The following is an 18906-nucleotide window of genomic DNA, read 5'->3' on the forward strand; positions in this document are numbered from 1 at the left end:
AAGACAACATTGTAGGCAAGGGATTGCAAAACTGTGTACGTTCTAGATGACTAAGAGTAGCTAATTCTCTCTTTCGTTGGAATTGAATGTAATGACTGACATTTGATGTAATCTTAATGTTCAATATAAGTTGTGTTCATATGCTTTTCTTATTTTACTTGTCATTATACGGAAGTATGATGTATTTTATATATTCAAGTTGTACTGGGAAGTAAATTTGAGTATGAACGTAAGAAAAGCAACCAGAAGGAACAATGTTAGGAATAGCTTCAATTCTTCTGATCATTTATAAACATCAGATCTTAATGCAAAGGCTCTGTTTAATTATTTAAGGAATTAATAATTGAACATTGTTCTTTAGAACTTGTTTTAAGGGATTAAACCAAGATACATTGATGTTAATGTTTGATCGCAAATTATATTGTTCAGATAAGTTACTATAATGTTAGTCATGAATTCAATTCCAGCGAAGCTTTCTTCCAATTGTCAATTTCAACTTTTAATATTTTGTTAATTTCTTACTATTAGTTCTTTGAATCCAAATTTCATTTGCTATCAAATTGATTTTGATAAATAATTTGAATTGAATAACGTGACACAAATTATCTTGGAAACGATAAACTTTACTTATTCACTGTATTACTTGTAACGATTTGGTATACTTGTCAAAAAAAATCATCAAAATTGATTTTGACCGTATATAGTTTTGTTTAACCCACAATGAAAGTTCTGATGCGAAATCAATTATGCATATAAAGGTATTTTATAAGGCAACTAGGCTCGTAACCAATTTAGAATGTAACTTAAGCTTCATGATGGTTGGTTTTGGGTAATTGTGAACTTGTAAAATTAAAATGAATAAAAACTATAATTATTATTCAAACAAATTTTTATATGGTACAAGAAAATTGTTAATTATCCATACACAATTTATTGATAATAGCAAAAAATCTTGTTAATGATTTGAGTTTATTAAAGATAAAAAATTCATTAATAAAATGGTTGTTAATAAATTTTATTAACAAAATTTGTTGACAATTATTAACAATCGTAAATTTATCAATAAATATCAGTCAATAATTATTAACAAATTCTAGTTGTTAATAAAATATGTTAATAAATGGTTCTTTTTCTCTTCTTCTTCTTCTCTTCTTCATCTTCTCTCTTTCCTCTTCTCCTTCTCGTCTTCCTCCTCTCTTCCTCCTCTTTTCATATCGTTGTCATGTTTGTTGTTGTCATATTCATCATCTCTTCCTTCTTTTCCTCATACTTTTTTTCCTTCTCTTCTTTCTCATACTCCATCCATCTTCCAACTTTGGCAACATCCATTGTCACGCCTCTCTTAGTCACCATTGCTTTAGCTTTTTCTCCTCCTCTTCCTTCTTCTCTTCTTCTTACTCATCTTCTCTTAATATAGAAAAAAAAATCTCATTAGACTTTGAGAGAAAATTTACTACTCATTTACTGACAAATTTATGTAAAAAATTTATCAATAATATGTAGGAATTATAAATTATTGATAAAATTTATTAATAAAAATAATTGTTAGAAACATTACCGATAACAATATTTATTGATAAGACAAATTTTAGTTTACTATTTTATCGGTAATTTAAATTCTAAAATTTATAGATAAATTTGGTTTTATCAATAAATTTATTTATATAAGTAATTTTTAACAATAATTACAAAAATTCTTGTAATGGAATTAGTTGTTCATCAATCCTTCTATTGTCATGATCAGTGACATTTTTTTTTATCTCTAAATACCTGCAAGATAAATTGATGGAAGAATATAACTGAAAATCGTATATGTAAGTTGTTAAAGTAATAATAAGACATTATTTTATCCACCTCGGAAGAACATTTTTTTTTTCAATAAAAACAATTATCAATCACCTTATATAAAATAAAAGACAAACAAATATTTTTAACATAATCTATGGTTAATACCATGGATTATGTAAAATATTATACTATACAATCATAAATTATATTTTTCACAACATATGATTAAAAGACTTAATGATAATATATTTGTAATTAGTTGATAGTAGAAACATGTTCTGTTAGTATATGATTATTATTCAAAAATCCAATGCCCAAAGTACTAATTAATAAATTATAAGGAATACCTGTGTGTTACACCTAATAATTTTGTCTGCACTGGAATTTGGATAATAAACTATCCCTAACATGTTCATCATTCAGGGTTCTCGGATTTTCTATACCATGTGAAATCCATACATCGATTCACTTTCACTAAAGGACAATGATAATTTGACAACTCTTTTTTAATAATTTTTTGACAACAGGACACGTGTCATCATTTTACTGGTGTGTTTGAATTTATCTTTAAAAAAATATTTGAAACGGACCAATCGTAAACTATCACGTATGCGTTGTCAAAAAATTGTCAAAAAAGAGTTGTTAAAGAGACTTTTTCCTTCACTAAAATACAGTATATACATGGTTTTGAGACAGTGACAGCACTACAATCCAAATCAAGTACACGTAAATGACAGTGAAGCTTTCGCAATGAAAAAACAACATATGAAAAACATGTCACACATAGTTTGGTGAAAGTTTAACATAGGCAAGGTTTTCACACACCACAATAAGCTTTCATATTAGCACTGTAAGTGAAGTTTAGTAATCCAAGATGATCAAAGGGCTTATACTGCACTGGATGTTCTTCATCAATAAGCTCTTGAGGCACTTTCAGAATTCCTTTGTAGAAGGCAAACAGACCAAGAGAGTACCTTGTTTCATTCCCATTCATCACAACCTTATGATAAGGGGACTGTATTCTGTCATTGCTCCAAGCCTGCATTAATTATTATAAACTTCTCAAACTTTAAAATTAAAAATAAATAGATATAAAAATAAGCCTTAAAGAAGTGTAAATTTGTTCTGACCATGAGTCCATCACCAGCCAGGACAACAAAGGAATTTGTCGCAGAGAAATCGACATGAATCCAGACACCATTCCTTGTCTCCACCATGAGTGCATTGACATGATTTTGGTGAAGAATTGTGGTGAAGCTCTTGTCAGTGTGAGCCACAAGACCCAGTTGAGGCTCAACCTCTTCTGGTGCTGTGTGTGCCAAAAGCCTAAGGAGATAACCTGTAGACCGCATGTATGACTCATAGTATTCTGAAAGACCATAACTTTCAAATATCATTCTGCCCACCATCTTGTCCAATTCTTCTGCTACCTTTGCATACTCAAATATATATTTACTACACAAATCCACAACAACAACAGCATCAAAAACTATAGTGTATAACAATGGAAAGGGTTAAATAATAACATGATGATGATGTAAAATAAGTGAGTGAAGCAAGAAATAATATGGGTATGTACCAAAAGTGATGATTGCCTTTAGGCCACATATTATGGGTAAAGCTTTGAATTCCCTCTAGGGTTGTTCCCTCATCTATTCCCAGGCTTTGGTGGAGGGGAATCTGGGGGATTTGTCCAGCGTAGCCCTTCAATGGCGAACCCTCATATGTGTTTCTTCGTTTGGTTTCAGGTGAGAGATCGAACAGCTCCTTCATGGAGCAGAAAACACCGTTTTCTAGCTCATCACAAACTTTATCATACACAGCTACGAAACAACCATGTTCTTCAAGTGCTTGCCGCACACTTCTGCATCTTTCTAACCAGGAATCGCTCCCTGGCTTCAAATCTTCCATGCTGAAATCTAGAACAGGAATCCTAGGATGTTGTTCAGAACCCATTCTTTATGATGTCTGTCTTAATTATTGGTTTTGCTAACTATAGTTTTAGATTGGACTATGATTTTGTAGTTTCATCTGAATAGAACATTATTTACATACTTTTATAGAAGGAAAATGATACTTTAACACCTTCTTTTGACACCATTTTAACACTGCACACGTGTCAAAATGTGGTTGGAGGATTTCAAATTAAAAAAATAAATTTTGGTTTTTCTCTTCCAAATATACCCCAACCTCAATTTTTTTAATTTAAAATCGTCCAATCACATTTTGACACGTGTGCAGTGTCAAAATGATGTTAAAATATCATTTTTCTTTATAGAATATATTGATCATTTCAAAACAACAATAATGTTGGGACCAGCTACACATGACTTAAACAAATCACTGCATAAAATTTCACTAATGACAAACTAATTAAATTAAAGAGTTTTTCTAATATTATACGTACATGTTAAAGCCAGCAATGTATGAATATTTTTTAATCTTCCAAAATATTATATATTAATGAATTATTAGAGTGGTCCTGAGTTTCCTCTTACCATTAGCCAAGATTAAGTTATATAATGATATTTTAGTAATTAATAAATTAATTGTTTTTCTGGTAATATATCTTGTCCAATACCTAACTTTTATTTGTATGGCTGACAAGGTTTTACTTTAGTTTTCAATTGTAAATTTTTAATGTTGGGTAAGAATGAGATAAAGAAAATTAACTAATGTATATAAGCATGGATTGAAATAACTGTCTTTTCTATTTATGAATCCATTCATAATGTTTTTTAATTATGATTCTACTATTTTATATATTAGAGCAATTTCTCATCTATAAACACTAAGAACATTTATAAAATACTAATTTTTCATATAATTGATAAAATTTCAGCATTAAAGATTGTATTATAATTAAGGAGTTAATATGTATATATCAAGATCACACCGATATATTAAGTGATTTTGATCAAATTTAATTCTAAAAATTATATTTAAGATTTAAAAGTATAAGGTTTAATTGCTTCTTTTGTCCCCAGTTTGGTTGAAGTGTGTCAAATTCGTCCCCTTTTAGAAAAATGTCAATTTCGTCTCCATATAGAAAAAATTTGTGTCAATCAAGTCAACTCCGTTAAAAATCATTGCTTTCAAAACTCACTTTATCCACTGGAATATCACGTATCGGACCCATGAAGGGGTTATTATTCAAAACTCACTTTAAGTTTTTAACACCATTAGTTTGTATTTAACAGAGATGACTTGATTGACACAAAATTTTTCTATATGGGAACAAAATTGACATTTTTCTAAAAGGAGGACGAATTTGACACACTTCAATCAAACTGAGGACAAAAGAAACAATTAAACCAAAGTATAATTATGTAATCCTCACATATTTTCAGAATAACTACAAATCAAATCAATATATTCAAATATATTCCTAATAATTAATACTAAAATATGTTAAAGACTAAATATAAATATTATCATATATATTTTTAAAAAAAAATTAGATCTAGAATTAGATATTCAAACATATAAGTATAAACATTGAAAATAGATTAAATTAACAACTTTAAAATAGAATATAACAATTAATTATACATATTCATAAAAAGAATAATACATTTAATCCTAAAACTGACTTATATAAAAATAAAAATTATGAGAATAATAGTAGAGCCATTATCCAAATCGTTTATGTCTTATTTTAATTAGTTTTACCCCACAACCTCATCTCCGTTGACGCCGCTAGATCTCTCACCATTTTTTATGCGGACGGCTTAGTTCATCTTCGTGCTTCTGTTAGGTATGTGATTCTTCAAATTCTTTCTCTGTTTTCTCTACTAGGGTTTAGGTAGCATTTGATGAAGAAAGTTTAGTCTATTGTCACTTGTTAAGTTTTTCGGGCGCCTAATACTTGTCAAGTTTTATGAGATTCTTGTGGTGCATCGTTAGGAAATCTTCATTGTGCTACCGGTGTGCCACTAGTGGAGAGATTTTGTCATCATATTTCAATTGAATTTAAGTTTCTCTTTTGAGTATTTGTCTAATGATTGAATGATGAATTACTTTAAAATCAGCATATTTATCAATAAATATATATATATATATATATATATATATATATATATATATATATATATATATATATATATATATATATATATATATATATATATATCATTGAAAACCTCGTGATGAAGATTAAAAAAAATATTGAAAACAAATTAAAAATATTAAAAAATTAAATAAAAAGTGATAATCCAATTTTACCACCCATGGTACTAAAAGTAAAGGAATTTCATTTCTCGTCCATCCTTTCAATTTCAACTTATTTTAAACGTGAGAGCAAAGTTAGGTTCAACTAAAATATTTCCACAAAAGAAAAAAATATTTCTTGATTATTTATATACTTATAAATGTCTATGAATACTCGTAAATTTTTTAAATTAAAATTATTGAAAAAAAATATCTTAAAATATATATTCAGTTTTAGAAAATTTGATTTTTAAAATATAATTCAAATAAAATTACACAATAAAATATTAATGTAAATAAATTCTACATTTTTAGAAAACAAATTTAAACGAGTTACTCCAAAATGTTTAAAATTTATAAAATTAATTTTTCTAAACTCAACTTAATTTTTTTAGTCTAATTACAAAAAAAAAAAATCATATTTTAAACAATTATTCAAAAGTTAATATTTCTCTAACTAATAACATTATTTTGATTAATTATTTTTAAAAATACTCAATCAAAATAGATGTCTTAAATATCCATTAAATACTCTCTATGAACTTTACCCACGAATATCTACATATATGAAAATAATTTCCAAAGTTATGAATATGTGTTAAGGTTGTATGGGATAAAAGCCAACCAAGACCACAACAATACTAAAATAGAATTAAACGAATGAAATCAATTTCAAATCTTACACACCTTACAATAATCGATATTACACCTAATAACACCATAATACAAAACAAACTGGAAACCTTATCGATACAACACTAACATTAATAATTTCATATAAAAACAAAAACAATATAACGAATAAAGACCAGCAACAAAAAACAAACCAAGAAAATAATCAGGTTTTGCTCAAGAAAAACTTCAAACAGAAGTTTTTTAGCTAAGGAAGACTCTCTCAAATGGTTAAATGATATTAAAAAGAACAGTTTTGATTTTATGTAATTTGGTTTTAAAATGAAAGAATTATGTAAATACATATCTAAGTATTTAATGGATTAAATCAGAGCTTAATTTGAGTATTTAAATATATTGAAATAGATGTACAATAATACAACCCCACAGATGTTTTACGAGAATTTTCATGTATAAACTAATTCTTGAATCATACCTAACTTTCTAAGTAATTTTTTTAAAACTTTGAAGGATTTATATAAGTTTGGTAAAACAATGTTATACAATAACACTTTTTGACGATAAAATTATTGTTTGTTTTTACTTAACTTTTATTAAAAGTCTTACAACCACTGTTATGTTATGATCATATCTATAATTCATATGGGATTATAATCATAATAAAATTTTAAAATTTATGAAACCAACACACACAAAAATAAGATTTACACGCTGTTGTTTAAAGTGAGTAGATTTCATTCATCTGTACACAAGGTAACTACAAATTTCAATCTAGTTGTGGACTGCATAAAATTGAAAATGGAAACCACTTTTCTTCCTTCAATTCATGAGCACCCCACATTTTGGGCTACATTCCAATTGATAAAACAATACAGAGATTCTTGGCAAGAGAATGATGGAACATGTTTCTCCATAAGCACTTCTAAAAGTGGAAATTAAGATGAAAAAATGAGATCAATTTTACCATACATAAAATTAGCTTATGTATTAGTTAATTTATGGAAACTCTCCTTATTTCTCCAAATGTGTTAGGAATTCAGGTGAGTATGAGATCATACATCGGATTAAAATGAATACGATGATTAGTATATAAGTAGAAGACCCATAAACTTATTGTTTTAAAAAGGTTTTAAGTTGAAAATGATGTCCTGATCTCTTGTATAGGCTTGTTCAGAACTCATTGGTACCAAATCTCCCAATGTCTCTCCTTGTGAAAATTCTCACAGAATGTTCATTTTTTTAACTATACATAAGCAAATTTTAGCTTAAAGAGACTCTCAACTTTGTTTTTCCTTTTAGGAATTGTGGAGAAGTTTGTCCAAACATACCCTAAATGATATACTGATACTATCATCAATATGAACAATAGTTTGGAGTTAACTGTCAGCAATACTGTGATCCATATCTGTAGAACTATAATCTAGTTTTTCAGTTAAAGACCTGGACATTGTGGATTCCTCATCACCATTTTCAGAAGCCGAACTAGAAGCATCCATTTCCTTCCCTGGAAAGTCAATCTGTACACATTCAACAACTTCACTGTTACAACTGTTATTATCCTGATTCCAGTTTGAAGGTGTCAAGCCTTCTTTCTTGACAACATTGAACACAATCCCATTATGGATTGTTCCAGGCTGCAGAAGATCACCTTCAGATACCAATATGTTGGATCCATTCATGACAACCCTGTTGCCATTTTCTTTCTGATCATATTCTGTGCTCTCGGAGCACTTATCAGGAGTTGTGTGCCTTGAACTGTGATGCTGAAAATCACGAGGGCTGATCTGAGTCACCTTGCTTCTGTTAAGGTCAGTGTCAACTTCTAAGTTTTGGAAAAAATCAATGAACATATCAGATGACGTAGTTCTCATCAAAGGCCCACCGGATCTGGTCCAAGAATTCAAGTCAGCACTTTCAGATTCACTGTCACTTGCCTCATGATTGCTACGATGGGACTTCAAGTTTTTACCAGTGGCTCCTCTGGGACTGATAAGACCTTGATGCAATGAGGAAGCAGCATCTGCATGAAGGTCTTCTAGGGACCCTGTAGAATTCTCTCGAGCAAGGACATTCCACGAGGGAATTCTTCTTGAACCACTGAATTTGACTATGGTGGGGAGACCATGAGAGGCAGCAGCAGCTCTCTCAGCGCTTCTTTTCAGACGTCTTACATGATTGAGAATTGCAACAGACTCATCAAGAGCAAGCTCAATTCCACAGTTTGCTTTTATGGCAGAAAGCTTCTCCCAAGTGCCTCTTCTCCCTTGGTTGGTTGCCTTCTGAAGTTCCACATAAGAAGGGTTCTGTATGATCTTTAAGTACTGGAGCAGGATGATAGAAAAAAAAAAAAAAACATACATGAGTTAATCACTATTCAGATGAATCTTTAATTAGATTTTAAATTTAACTCAATCTTATGAAATCAGACTCATTTATATACTATAAAATCACGTGTAATCGATATGAGATCTCCAACAATCTTCACTAAATTATTTATAAACAAATTTCTGAACCACTTAGTAATCCTTGATGTTGTGTATTTAATTGTTCTTGAGCACATACCTGAGAAAGAGTTGCAGGCATAACAACTGTTACATCACCCTCCCAGTCTTGAGCAAAGAGTTTGGCAAGCCCACCCAATGGAAAGCCAAGTTCCAGTACTTGATTACATCTATGTTTCACCTCCATCTCTACTAGATGAGCAAGCTACAGAGTTGAAAACCACATTGGATTAGTTGTAACAATCAACTGATGTCATAATGTTTTATCTAAGTTTTTATATTTCAGTAAGGAACAGAGACTGAGTTGATGGAAAATGTAGAAGTGAAAAGTTCAGTTAACAAACAAAATAAACCAACACATGAACATGTATGTATCATCATTCATAGAGGTTCGAGCCCATGAACATACCTTTGCTGCAAAATTACCTCCATAAGCTCGTATAAACTCTTTCAATCTCAATAATGGTGCAATATGGGGATTGGCCTGACTAACTATAAAATGGTTGACGTTGAACAGCTCTTTCAACTGCATCATAGGTAAATCAATCTCCAAGCTACCATCCCTCCAACGGCGCACTGGAGTAGAACCCTTTTCAGGACCCAAATTAAATGGAGGATGGTAAGGAACAATCTCTCCACTTCTATCCTTTGCCATCAATTCCTGAGCCTCGAAAAGGCCAGGAAAGGCACAAGAAGCAGTGACTGCACTCCATATAACAACGTGAGGTGAAGTCAAGTAATTAAGACATCTAGGTGGTTCATGCTTTCTTGGGGAACAAACTGTAATCCCAAGAATTCGACCCGTCATATCATATGCTTCTTGAAATGTAAGATTGCTTGTTAGATTCCTCAGCATCACTTGCAATTGTCTGATCTCATGAACTGCACCATATGTTGCAACCCTCTTCACAACTGTAAAAATCCCACCTAATTGGTCAAAAAACTGTAATGACTGCAGTGAATCCTCGAAAAAACTTTGAAGCTCGGGCCAAGACCTTGTGGCAACAATGGAGCACACGATGGATCCCACACTTGAACCAGCAATTATCCTCGGCATAAGTTTGTGTTCTACCAGTGTTTTAACCACTCCGACATGAAAAGCTCCAAGGGAAGCACCCCCACTTAGCAACAAAGCAGTCCTCCCAAATGCATGTCTAGTTTCATGCATGAAAGAAAGTTTTTCTTCTAATGCAAGCTCCTCCGAATCAGAGTTGCACACCATTCTCAACTGAGTTGTTACCTCATCAATATACTCCTTGATAAGTCTTGGCATCTGAAGCCTACCTTTGTGAACTTCAGGGTTACACATATTACCAAGATTTCTAACAAGATCTGCACGCATACAAAATATTATATCCCTAAGAGACCCCTCTTGCCTGCGATGGCGCAGCTCTTCAAGCTTGTTACTCACCAGCTCCACATCATAAAGGTCTGATTCATTCATCTTTGGTGTCTCTCTATCAAGCATTTTGGCTGCATGAGCCCATTCCTCATAGGTCAATGCAGATCTCATCATATTTCTCCAAAATTTCCGCCTATATACCATTTCAGCTCTCACCTTCACTTTGGCGTACCGTTTCAACAAGAAAGCAACTATTGTCATCATTGCCAATATCCCCTGTGGATTTCTTGGGTGCAACCATGACACAATGGGTCCCCAAAATCTCCTAAAATCGTAGAAGATATCCAACAGCACAAAATGTATCTGATACCTCAATTTTAACATAGACTTGCAGAAGAGAACCCTGAAAGCAATAGTCCTGCCAAGAATGCTAGAGGGGCCAATCGCGAAAGGGTCAACCCTAGCCTCGTTACTTATATGATCCATCCTTAGATCAAAAAGATGAAAGTAAATACTTTTCTTCTCAAAAGCCAAAACCCTTAAGAGATCATGTGCTCTAAAAGAGTTTAGACGGTACAAGCTGGCCCTTTTATGATACCATCAAAAGGTAAAATCTGAAAGGCAACGCTTTTACAATCTAAGGAAAGCCTATTGCATAAAACTAACAAGAAGTGCATAAATGGATAAAATTATCAGGGAATCAGTGAAAGAGTGAAATCAACAAAAGGGCACTGTGTAAGCAGAAAGATCATACATCACAACTGCACATTAGATATGTGGATGATTCCATCAGTGATGTTGAATAAAAACAAGCAAAAGAACACAACTTTAACTCATATAATCGAGAAGGAAAGGTTGTGAATGAAATCTTCGATTCTCCAGAAGCAGAAGACGGATCAGATTGGATAGAGAAAAAGGGGTAAAAAGAAATGTGGTAAAACTGGGATTGATGAATGGAAAAGGGTCAGAGCGAAGGAATGAAATGAAAGGAAATAATAATTAAGAAATGTTCCCGCTAAGCCAAGCAAGTATGGAAAAGACTTAGCGAGAAGAAAGAGGAGTGATCTTTTACATTAGGAACACGATAACCATGATTTTGAAGTTGAAGAAATGAAAATGAAGGAAAAAGGACATTGAGATTTGCGAGGAGAAGATAAAGTTGTCGTTATGGTGACGCGGGAGCCAGTCAGAAAAGTGCGCCTTCGTTTGCCTGTTGACCTTCAATTCCAACACTACAACTAACGTTCCGTACTTTCATTGCTAACTGTTTTCCCACATGGATATTATGTTTATATGATTTTTCAAAAACACATTATTTAATCACTTAATTAATTTATTAATTTTCAGAAAATCAATATTTTAAGTAAAGTTTCATACACTATGACTAATATTTTTTTACATATTTTTCTCAATTTAATAGATTTTCGACACCGTAATTCTCAAATCAAGATGACCAATAATGTATATTCATCTTACATAGAAACTATAAACTCCTTTTAATTATAAAATGTTCATATTTCAAATATTAGTTCCAAAATATGACAACATATATTAACCACAACGATTTATTATTATTATTATTATTATTATTATTATTATTATTATATATATATATATATATATATATATAAAAGATGATTTCGTAATTAACAAAAAGTAAATTCTACGAAAATCAAATCCTAATAACTCAACAATATACATAATTTAATATATTCAAATCAAAAAATATTTATTATATTGAAGAAATTTCTATCTCATAAAATTAAAACAAGACTATAATCCTTTTTTCTCTAATTATTATAAAAAAAATTAGTTAAATCCATAATTTTTTTTTTGTTCAATTTTTTTTAATTTTTAAAAATATGAAATTAGATCTGTTAGATTGATAGTAGATTTCTGCTAAATTTTATTTAAATCATTTCACCTAATATGAATATGATGTATAAATTATAACGGAAATCTAACTTTAATCTAACAAAAATATTTAATTTAATCATTTTTAAAAATTAAATAATCAAATTAAATTAAATAAAAATTATGAATCTAATTAGATTTTTTTTATAATAATTAGACGATAAAAATAAGATCTTAGCTTAAAACAATCATACTGTACAAGTATAAAAACACCATTGTTAACTATCAACCTCAATAACTAAATAATTTTTATTAAAATTTCATTTCCATTAACATATCCAACATCATTATATTTTATTCTTTTAAATTATTAAATCATATCTTCCTTAATACTAAAAAATCTTCAAGAAAAAAATTTCTCTTACATTAGCTTTTCTTATTTTAAGTGTCACATGTTATCAAAATATCCATTCTCCTAAAAAAATAATCTTTTCTTTTCTTCAATTCTAAACATATTATGACCACAATGTAATAATAATAATAATAATAATAATAATAATAATAATAATAAATCAAGTTTTCCTTATATTTCATTTCAACTTTAAAATATTCACATCACAAGTTTTCAAAATTAATTTTCCTTATAAGTTATAAAATAAGGATTCTTAACTATTTCTCACTATTCCTAAGAATAATATAAATTAATATAAAAATAATAAATTACAGAACAAATAAAGTTCTCTTATAATTTTAATAAAAAATAAATAAACTTTATAAAAGACTTCGTTTGTTATAACCCTTTTTTTAGGGGTTTAAACTCTTTTTCACAGTTTAGTTTTTAGTTAGTTAAATATCAAATACATGTAAACGTGATTTGGTTTAGATTTAATCGAATTTAATCTATTTATAAATAAAAAAACTCAATTCAATCTAATCAAGTTAGATTTAGTAAGATAAATCATGATTAGGCTGTCTGATTCAATTAACACGATTAGTGTATTATGATATTTAATAAGTGATATTCAATTTATTAATTATATATTTATGTAATTATTTTCTAAAAAGTAATTTGAAATTTATTTTTATAATAAGTAATTTTTTTATGTAAATGTATACGGTTAAAAGTATTTTGAAAGAAAATAATTTTTTGAAATTCATATTTTACATAGTAACTCTTCAAAGAATTTTATTTTTAGAAATTAAATTTATTAATACTGATATTTAATTATTTAATTTTATATTAAAATCGTAACTTTAAAATAATTTATTCAGTGTTAATATATATTATTTGTGGATTTTTGTAAATACTCAGAAATATCTGTTTTGTAACCTAACATTTTAGACGCGTGTGGTGATCCTTGGGCGAACGACGTTGGATGTAAAAGGAAACGTCAACGTATAATTTAAGAATTCCAAGCTTACGTACCACAATTTCATATGGATATGTTTTAATAGTAATTTTAAAATAATATTATATTTTAAAATAATTTACCAAACCTTAAACTTGATTGTAATTATAATTAGTATTTTTCCTTTATTATCATTCTTTAACAAAACAAATTATTATTTTTTTCATTTGTTTGAATTAGGATGGTAACGGGTCGAATAGGATACGAATAGTGCCTATCCGTAACTCGACCCACGCGGATAAAATTGTATTTGCTATCCGATCTGTTATTCATGTAAGTACTCGTTTAGAAAATATCTATAAATATTTTAAAACTCACAAATACCTGTAAAAGAATTATACTTTATACATTTTAAAAATAAAATTACAAAAAATATATATAATATAATATAAATTAAAATTTAATTTTAATTAAATTAACCTAATAAAATGTAATTTAATTTTTTTAATTTAATTTAATTAAAAATATATAAATTAATTTTTTATTTTATTTTTTGTTAATAACGAATATCCGCAAGTCGGATAATATACTACCGTATCTGATCCGTTTAAAAGTGAGTATTAAAATACCCGTTATCCATCACCTAACATGAGCATGATTTCATCAGCAAATAGGAGATTTTTTTGCCATGCGTTCATTGTTATTAGGAAAATGTCTAATATTTGCTTCTATTAACGTCTCACTAATTCCTTGTACGTTTGAAATGGAACAAGTCTTTTCAAAAGTTTGAGTGTTTCTCCATCAACACTCCACAGCCCTCAATAATTAAATTAGGTCATTGCTTCCTACACTCCAAAATTACTAACTGCGTTTCTATATTAACAAATTAAAAAGACTAAAAAGCCCTCATATTGTACTATACACCTGTTCTTCTATCATTGATGAAAAATAAGAAAGTGAATATAAAACAATTCATTCTAAAAAGTTATTTTTAATACATTTACATTGCATATATTTTATAATTTTTTTTCTGAAAAGTATATTTTGAAAAATTTATTTCAAAAGATATTATATAAATTTCAGAAAATTTATTTCAGAAATCTCATTTTGAAAACTTTACTTGAAAATCTTATTTGAAAAATTGCATTCCAGAAATCATATTTTAAAATTTTCTGCAAAACTTATTCAAGAAAATTTCCAAAGCTATTTTTATGAAGAGTAAAATATCATTCTAAAAAATTCGAAGGTGCGTTAAGAAATTGTGAGAGTGCAAGAAACAAAAGCCATATAATCTCTTGATTTACTAATTTGGAGTAGGTCGCTTCTTCCAACACCTACATACTCGATTTGAAAAATACATTTTTGTACTGTATAATTCAGAAAAATATTTCAATTGTATGTACTCTTTAAGGACTAAGCTATATATTACAATTTAAATTATGAATTATCAAGAATATGATAAAAAAGAAAATCTAAGCTATAGATTACAATATTAAAAAACGTACACAGTACTCAGTCAGTATTTAAGGAATAAAAAAATATTACTCTTAAATGACAAAATGCATAAGAACTTAATTTATTCCTCAATAATGAAAATAAAGTTTGAGATGTAAAATTCTAGATTTTATCTTATAAGTAGTTTAAATAATTTTTTTTTACAATTATTGATTTATGATTGTACTAGGGACCACCGACCGGTTATGGACAATGCCGGACGGAAGACCATCGCTATCCGGTGTTATCTGGTATAGGCGAAGCCGGCGGTAGAAAAAGGATCCCCCGAACGGACCCGACAGCTAACGCCCTAGCTTTCGCGTCATTCCGCTTCCCGCTGGTACTGACAGCTAAAGATTACCGTCCGGTTACACCATGACCGGACGGTCAGATACAAAAATCCACCCGTAGAATAAGATTTAAGGGGAGGTGTACGGTCGGCACGATGACCGGACGGTCACTATCAAGAAGGCTAAGGTAAGTGTGGAAAGATTAGCATAATCCAGTGTTTTAGATGGCTGGGCCATAATTGGGCCTTAATTAAGGTAACATTAATACCAGGCCCATCTCTACCACTATAAATATGAGTCAAAGGTCACAGGTAGACATGTTCATTTATTGCGCATTTAATTCTGAATTAAGATACCCGATCGGATAACCAAACTGACTTAAGCATCGGAGTGCCTTTAGCAGGTACCCTCCGGGAGTCTGGAACACAGGAGCGTACGAAAGAATTCGAGCAGGAGGTGAAGCAGAGGAAATCGTGTAGGTGACTTGGATCTCAGCCCTATACCGGAACAATGATTAATAATGCTATAAGATTATTCAAATCACTAATATATAGTAGTTAAATTTGTCTCACAATCTAAATTTTCTGGCATATAAGAATGATTAAAATAACTCGCATCAATAATTATATATAACTATATATTTATTTATATTTAAATATTTATAGAATAATGTTAGTCATATTTACATACATAAAAGCAAAGCAACAGGTCAAAATGAACTTTTGGATGAACAAATCCAATAGACCTGATTCTCTGCAATGATGGACAAACAATTAGTTTATGTTTTACATATATGGATGAGTTTAACACGATGTACAAAGGAAAATAATACTTCCAAATCATTAAAAAAAATTAAAAGCACTATATTTCTAAGCAAATATTAAATTAAAAATTACTTAACCAATAACTAATGAATAATAACGCTTTTTTTTTATTAACAGTAAATAATAATGTTAAAATAGAAAAAAAATTGTTTGACACTATTTTACAATAAATCTGACAATGTAAAGATAATATGAGTAAACTTTTATATTTATAAAAAAAAAATAATAAAATAAAAAGTAATGAAGAATAGTTTAAAATGAGTGTGAAAGAATTTTGGATGTCAAAATAATAATATCCTAAAAAAGTGTGTGGAGCCATTTTTACATTTAGGACAACATTGTTTTATGTCACATAAATTGTCTTTCCGTGTAGAGAAAAACTATTTCGTATATAAGGTAACGTAGTCCGTACAATGATATTATTTCTGATATGGTAACGTAAAAAAAAATTGTTCCAAAAACAATATAAGTTGTAACAATGATGTGAAATAATTAATAAAGATAGTTGTATTTAACAACCATCATTTTTAAGCTATCAAAGAGTGATTAAGTTTTGTAATTTTTAAGATATTTAAAATTATTAAGAATTGGTTTCATTAATTATTAGGAATTGATTTTATTTAAATAATTTATTTTTAAATATTTTATTTAAATAATGTAATTCAAATTTATTAAATTTTAAGTTTAATATCTTTTTTGGTTTCTCGAGAAGAGAAATGTTCAAATACGTATTACGATTTTTTTAAAAGTTAAAAAGGGTTCCAACTTTTGAAAAAACTGTTCAATTTAATCTTTTTGGTCATGACGTTAATTTTTTAACGGTGCAGTTAACAACGTGGACTGAACAATATGAAGTGTCTATTTTATGATACTGTGTGGCTGTTTCAGGTTAAATGACATGTAAAATTTTAATTTAAAAAAAAAAAATGAGGGGTAGGGACTGCTTGCTCTGTATTGAAGAAGATGCAGATGTTGATGGCACGATGAAGACTAGCGATGAAGGGTTTACTTGTAAGTTCGAAGAGTTTGATGTGCTAATGACAAATCTTAGTTGGGTGATTTTTGCGAGAGGGTTGATGTTTGTTATTCACGATGAACTCGCATCATACACATTTAGGTTTAACTTCATGCCCCATCCTACCCATCCTACACAATCCATCAAGTTCATTCTCAACCCCTTTCAATACGAATGGATACCCAACAGCAAGATACCAACTCGTGATCTTCATTTAATCTTAAGATTTTCTTTCATCTGCACAAAACAAACAGATCAAAGCACAAACAAATCCCTCAAATTCAGTACATTCAACCCAAGAATACATCCCCAATTTCCACTTAGTCTACAAACTCTAAACTAGCCATCCGAACCCCCATCCACATCCGGTCTCCACCACAACCGTGAAGCTCCCACCGCGGTTGCTCACCACCAAGCTTACCGTCGCCAGCACACTGTTGTAAGTCGCGTGACCGCGACCTCAAACCCTTGCGCCGTCACAATTTCACCATCTCCTCACGTAAGCAGCCAACACTAGGCTTTGGGTCTCGTCGTCGCTTGCCTCTGGCCGTTCGGAGCTTCCGTCGTCGATGTCGTTCATCATCGTGATCGTCGCCGGAGACATGGTGTCTCCAACCTGCTTCTCGTTCTTCTCGGGAGGCCAAACGACCAACACCTTAACTCGTGGCTGGTTACCTTGCCACCTCCTAAAGGCTTCCCTTCTCTTGCTCATTCTCATGGAGGAAACCCTAAGAGGGGTTTGGGCTTGTCCCATCTTCAACGCAAGCAAGCAGCCCCTACCCTCTGTCAAATTTTTTCTTTTAAATTTAAATTTTACACGTCACTGTCACGTAATGACATAAAATAGACACGTAATTATGTTTTGTCCATGTTGTAAGTTGCACCGTTAAAAAATTAAGTGACAAAAAAGGATTAAATTGAACAGTTTTTCAAAAGTTGGGACCCTTTATAACTTTTAAAAAAATGTAGGACGCATTTGAACATTCTTTCCCTTTCGAGCAAAAGAGGTATTAAGCCTAAATTTTATTTTTTATGTATATAAAATATTTTAATTAATACTAAATATTGAGACCGTTAGAATCAATTAGGGTTTTTAATGTTCAGTTAAGGTTTTTAATTTTTTCTAATTTTTCCATTTTTCCTCTACCACGAGAACCATATATATATATATATATATATATATATATATATATATATAGAGAGAGAGAGAGAGAGAGAGAGTTTTATGTTATTTTTCAATACAATGAAATCAGAACACACATTATAGAATAGAAAAACAAATATTCAAGTTTTCTCACTTGATTGCTCCTATTATCTTCTCTTCTTCTTTGGTTTTCTTCTTTCAGCGATGGAGAACCCAAACATTGCTTTCTCTCTTCAAAAGTATTCCTCTTTTCTAAATATGCTTTCTAATATGGTATCAGAGCAGGTGTAATGCCTACTCTGCTTCCGCTGTATTGAAGTTCCTTCAATCAAAGTTCTTTACTCATTTGTTGAAAGGATTTTTGTCGTCTAAAATCTCAACAAACCTAAATTCCCCACTAATGTAGTATAGGGGTAACCTAGGGTCTAATCCAAGGACTTGGTTCTTGTTAAGTTTTAGAAAT

At 30.1% G+C, this 18906-nt stretch overlaps 2 protein-coding genes across 2 annotated transcripts; both read right to left on the reverse strand.

The window, feature by feature from the left end:
- Positions 1-2413: 2413 nt before the first annotated feature.
- On the reverse strand, positions 2414-3859 carry LOC106771498 (probable 2-oxoglutarate-dependent dioxygenase AOP1). The gene is made up of 3 exons (XM_014657491.2): positions 3368-3859; positions 2919-3243; positions 2414-2827 (listed from the first exon to the last, which is right to left on the reverse strand). Exons 1-3 carry the CDS (start codon positions 3742-3744, stop codon positions 2606-2608), a joined length of 924 nt encoding a protein of 307 aa, XP_014512977.1. The 5' UTR covers positions 3745-3859; the 3' UTR covers positions 2414-2605.
- Positions 3860-7753: 3894 nt separating this feature from the next.
- On the reverse strand, positions 7754-11705 carry LOC106772743 (triacylglycerol lipase SDP1). The gene is made up of 3 exons (XM_014659320.2): positions 9541-11705; positions 9193-9336; positions 7754-8951 (listed from the first exon to the last, which is right to left on the reverse strand). Exons 1-3 carry the CDS (start codon positions 10957-10959, stop codon positions 8007-8009), a joined length of 2508 nt encoding a protein of 835 aa, XP_014514806.1. The 5' UTR covers positions 10960-11705; the 3' UTR covers positions 7754-8006.
- Between the last annotated feature and the right edge of the window lie 7201 nt (positions 11706-18906).

Source organism: Vigna radiata, chromosome 8 (genome assembly GCF_000741045.1).
Source record: "Vigna radiata var. radiata cultivar VC1973A chromosome 8, Vradiata_ver6, whole genome shotgun sequence".
Classification (NCBI taxonomy): Eukaryota; Viridiplantae; Streptophyta; class Magnoliopsida; order Fabales; family Fabaceae; genus Vigna; species Vigna radiata.

What these genes read in the sequence shown, in the direction of transcription:
- LOC106771498 (XM_014657491.2), bottom strand. Translation starts at nt 3,744, where the DNA reads ATGGGTTCTGAACAACATCCTAGGATTCCTGTTCTAGATTTCAGCATG. An exon ending in AAAGGCAATCATCACTTTTG is followed by an intron (nt 3,244 to 3,367) that starts GTACATACCCAT and finishes GGATTTGTGTAG; the next exon opens with TAAATATATATTTGAGTATG. An exon ending in TGGCTGGTGATGGACTCATG is followed by an intron (nt 2,828 to 2,918) that starts GTCAGAACAAAT and finishes TAATTAATGCAG; the next exon opens with GCTTGGAGCAATGACAGAAT.
- LOC106772743 (XM_014659320.2), bottom strand. Translation starts at nt 10,959, where the DNA reads ATGGATCATATAAGTAACGAGGCTAGGGTTGACCCTTTCGCGATTGGC. An exon ending in GAGGTAATTTTGCAGCAAAG is followed by an intron (nt 9,337 to 9,540) that starts GTATGTTCATGG and finishes TCAACTCTGTAG; the next exon opens with CTTGCTCATCTAGTAGAGAT. An exon ending in TGCCTGCAACTCTTTCTCAG is followed by an intron (nt 8,952 to 9,192) that starts GTATGTGCTCAA and finishes ATCCTGCTCCAG; the next exon opens with TACTTAAAGATCATACAGAA.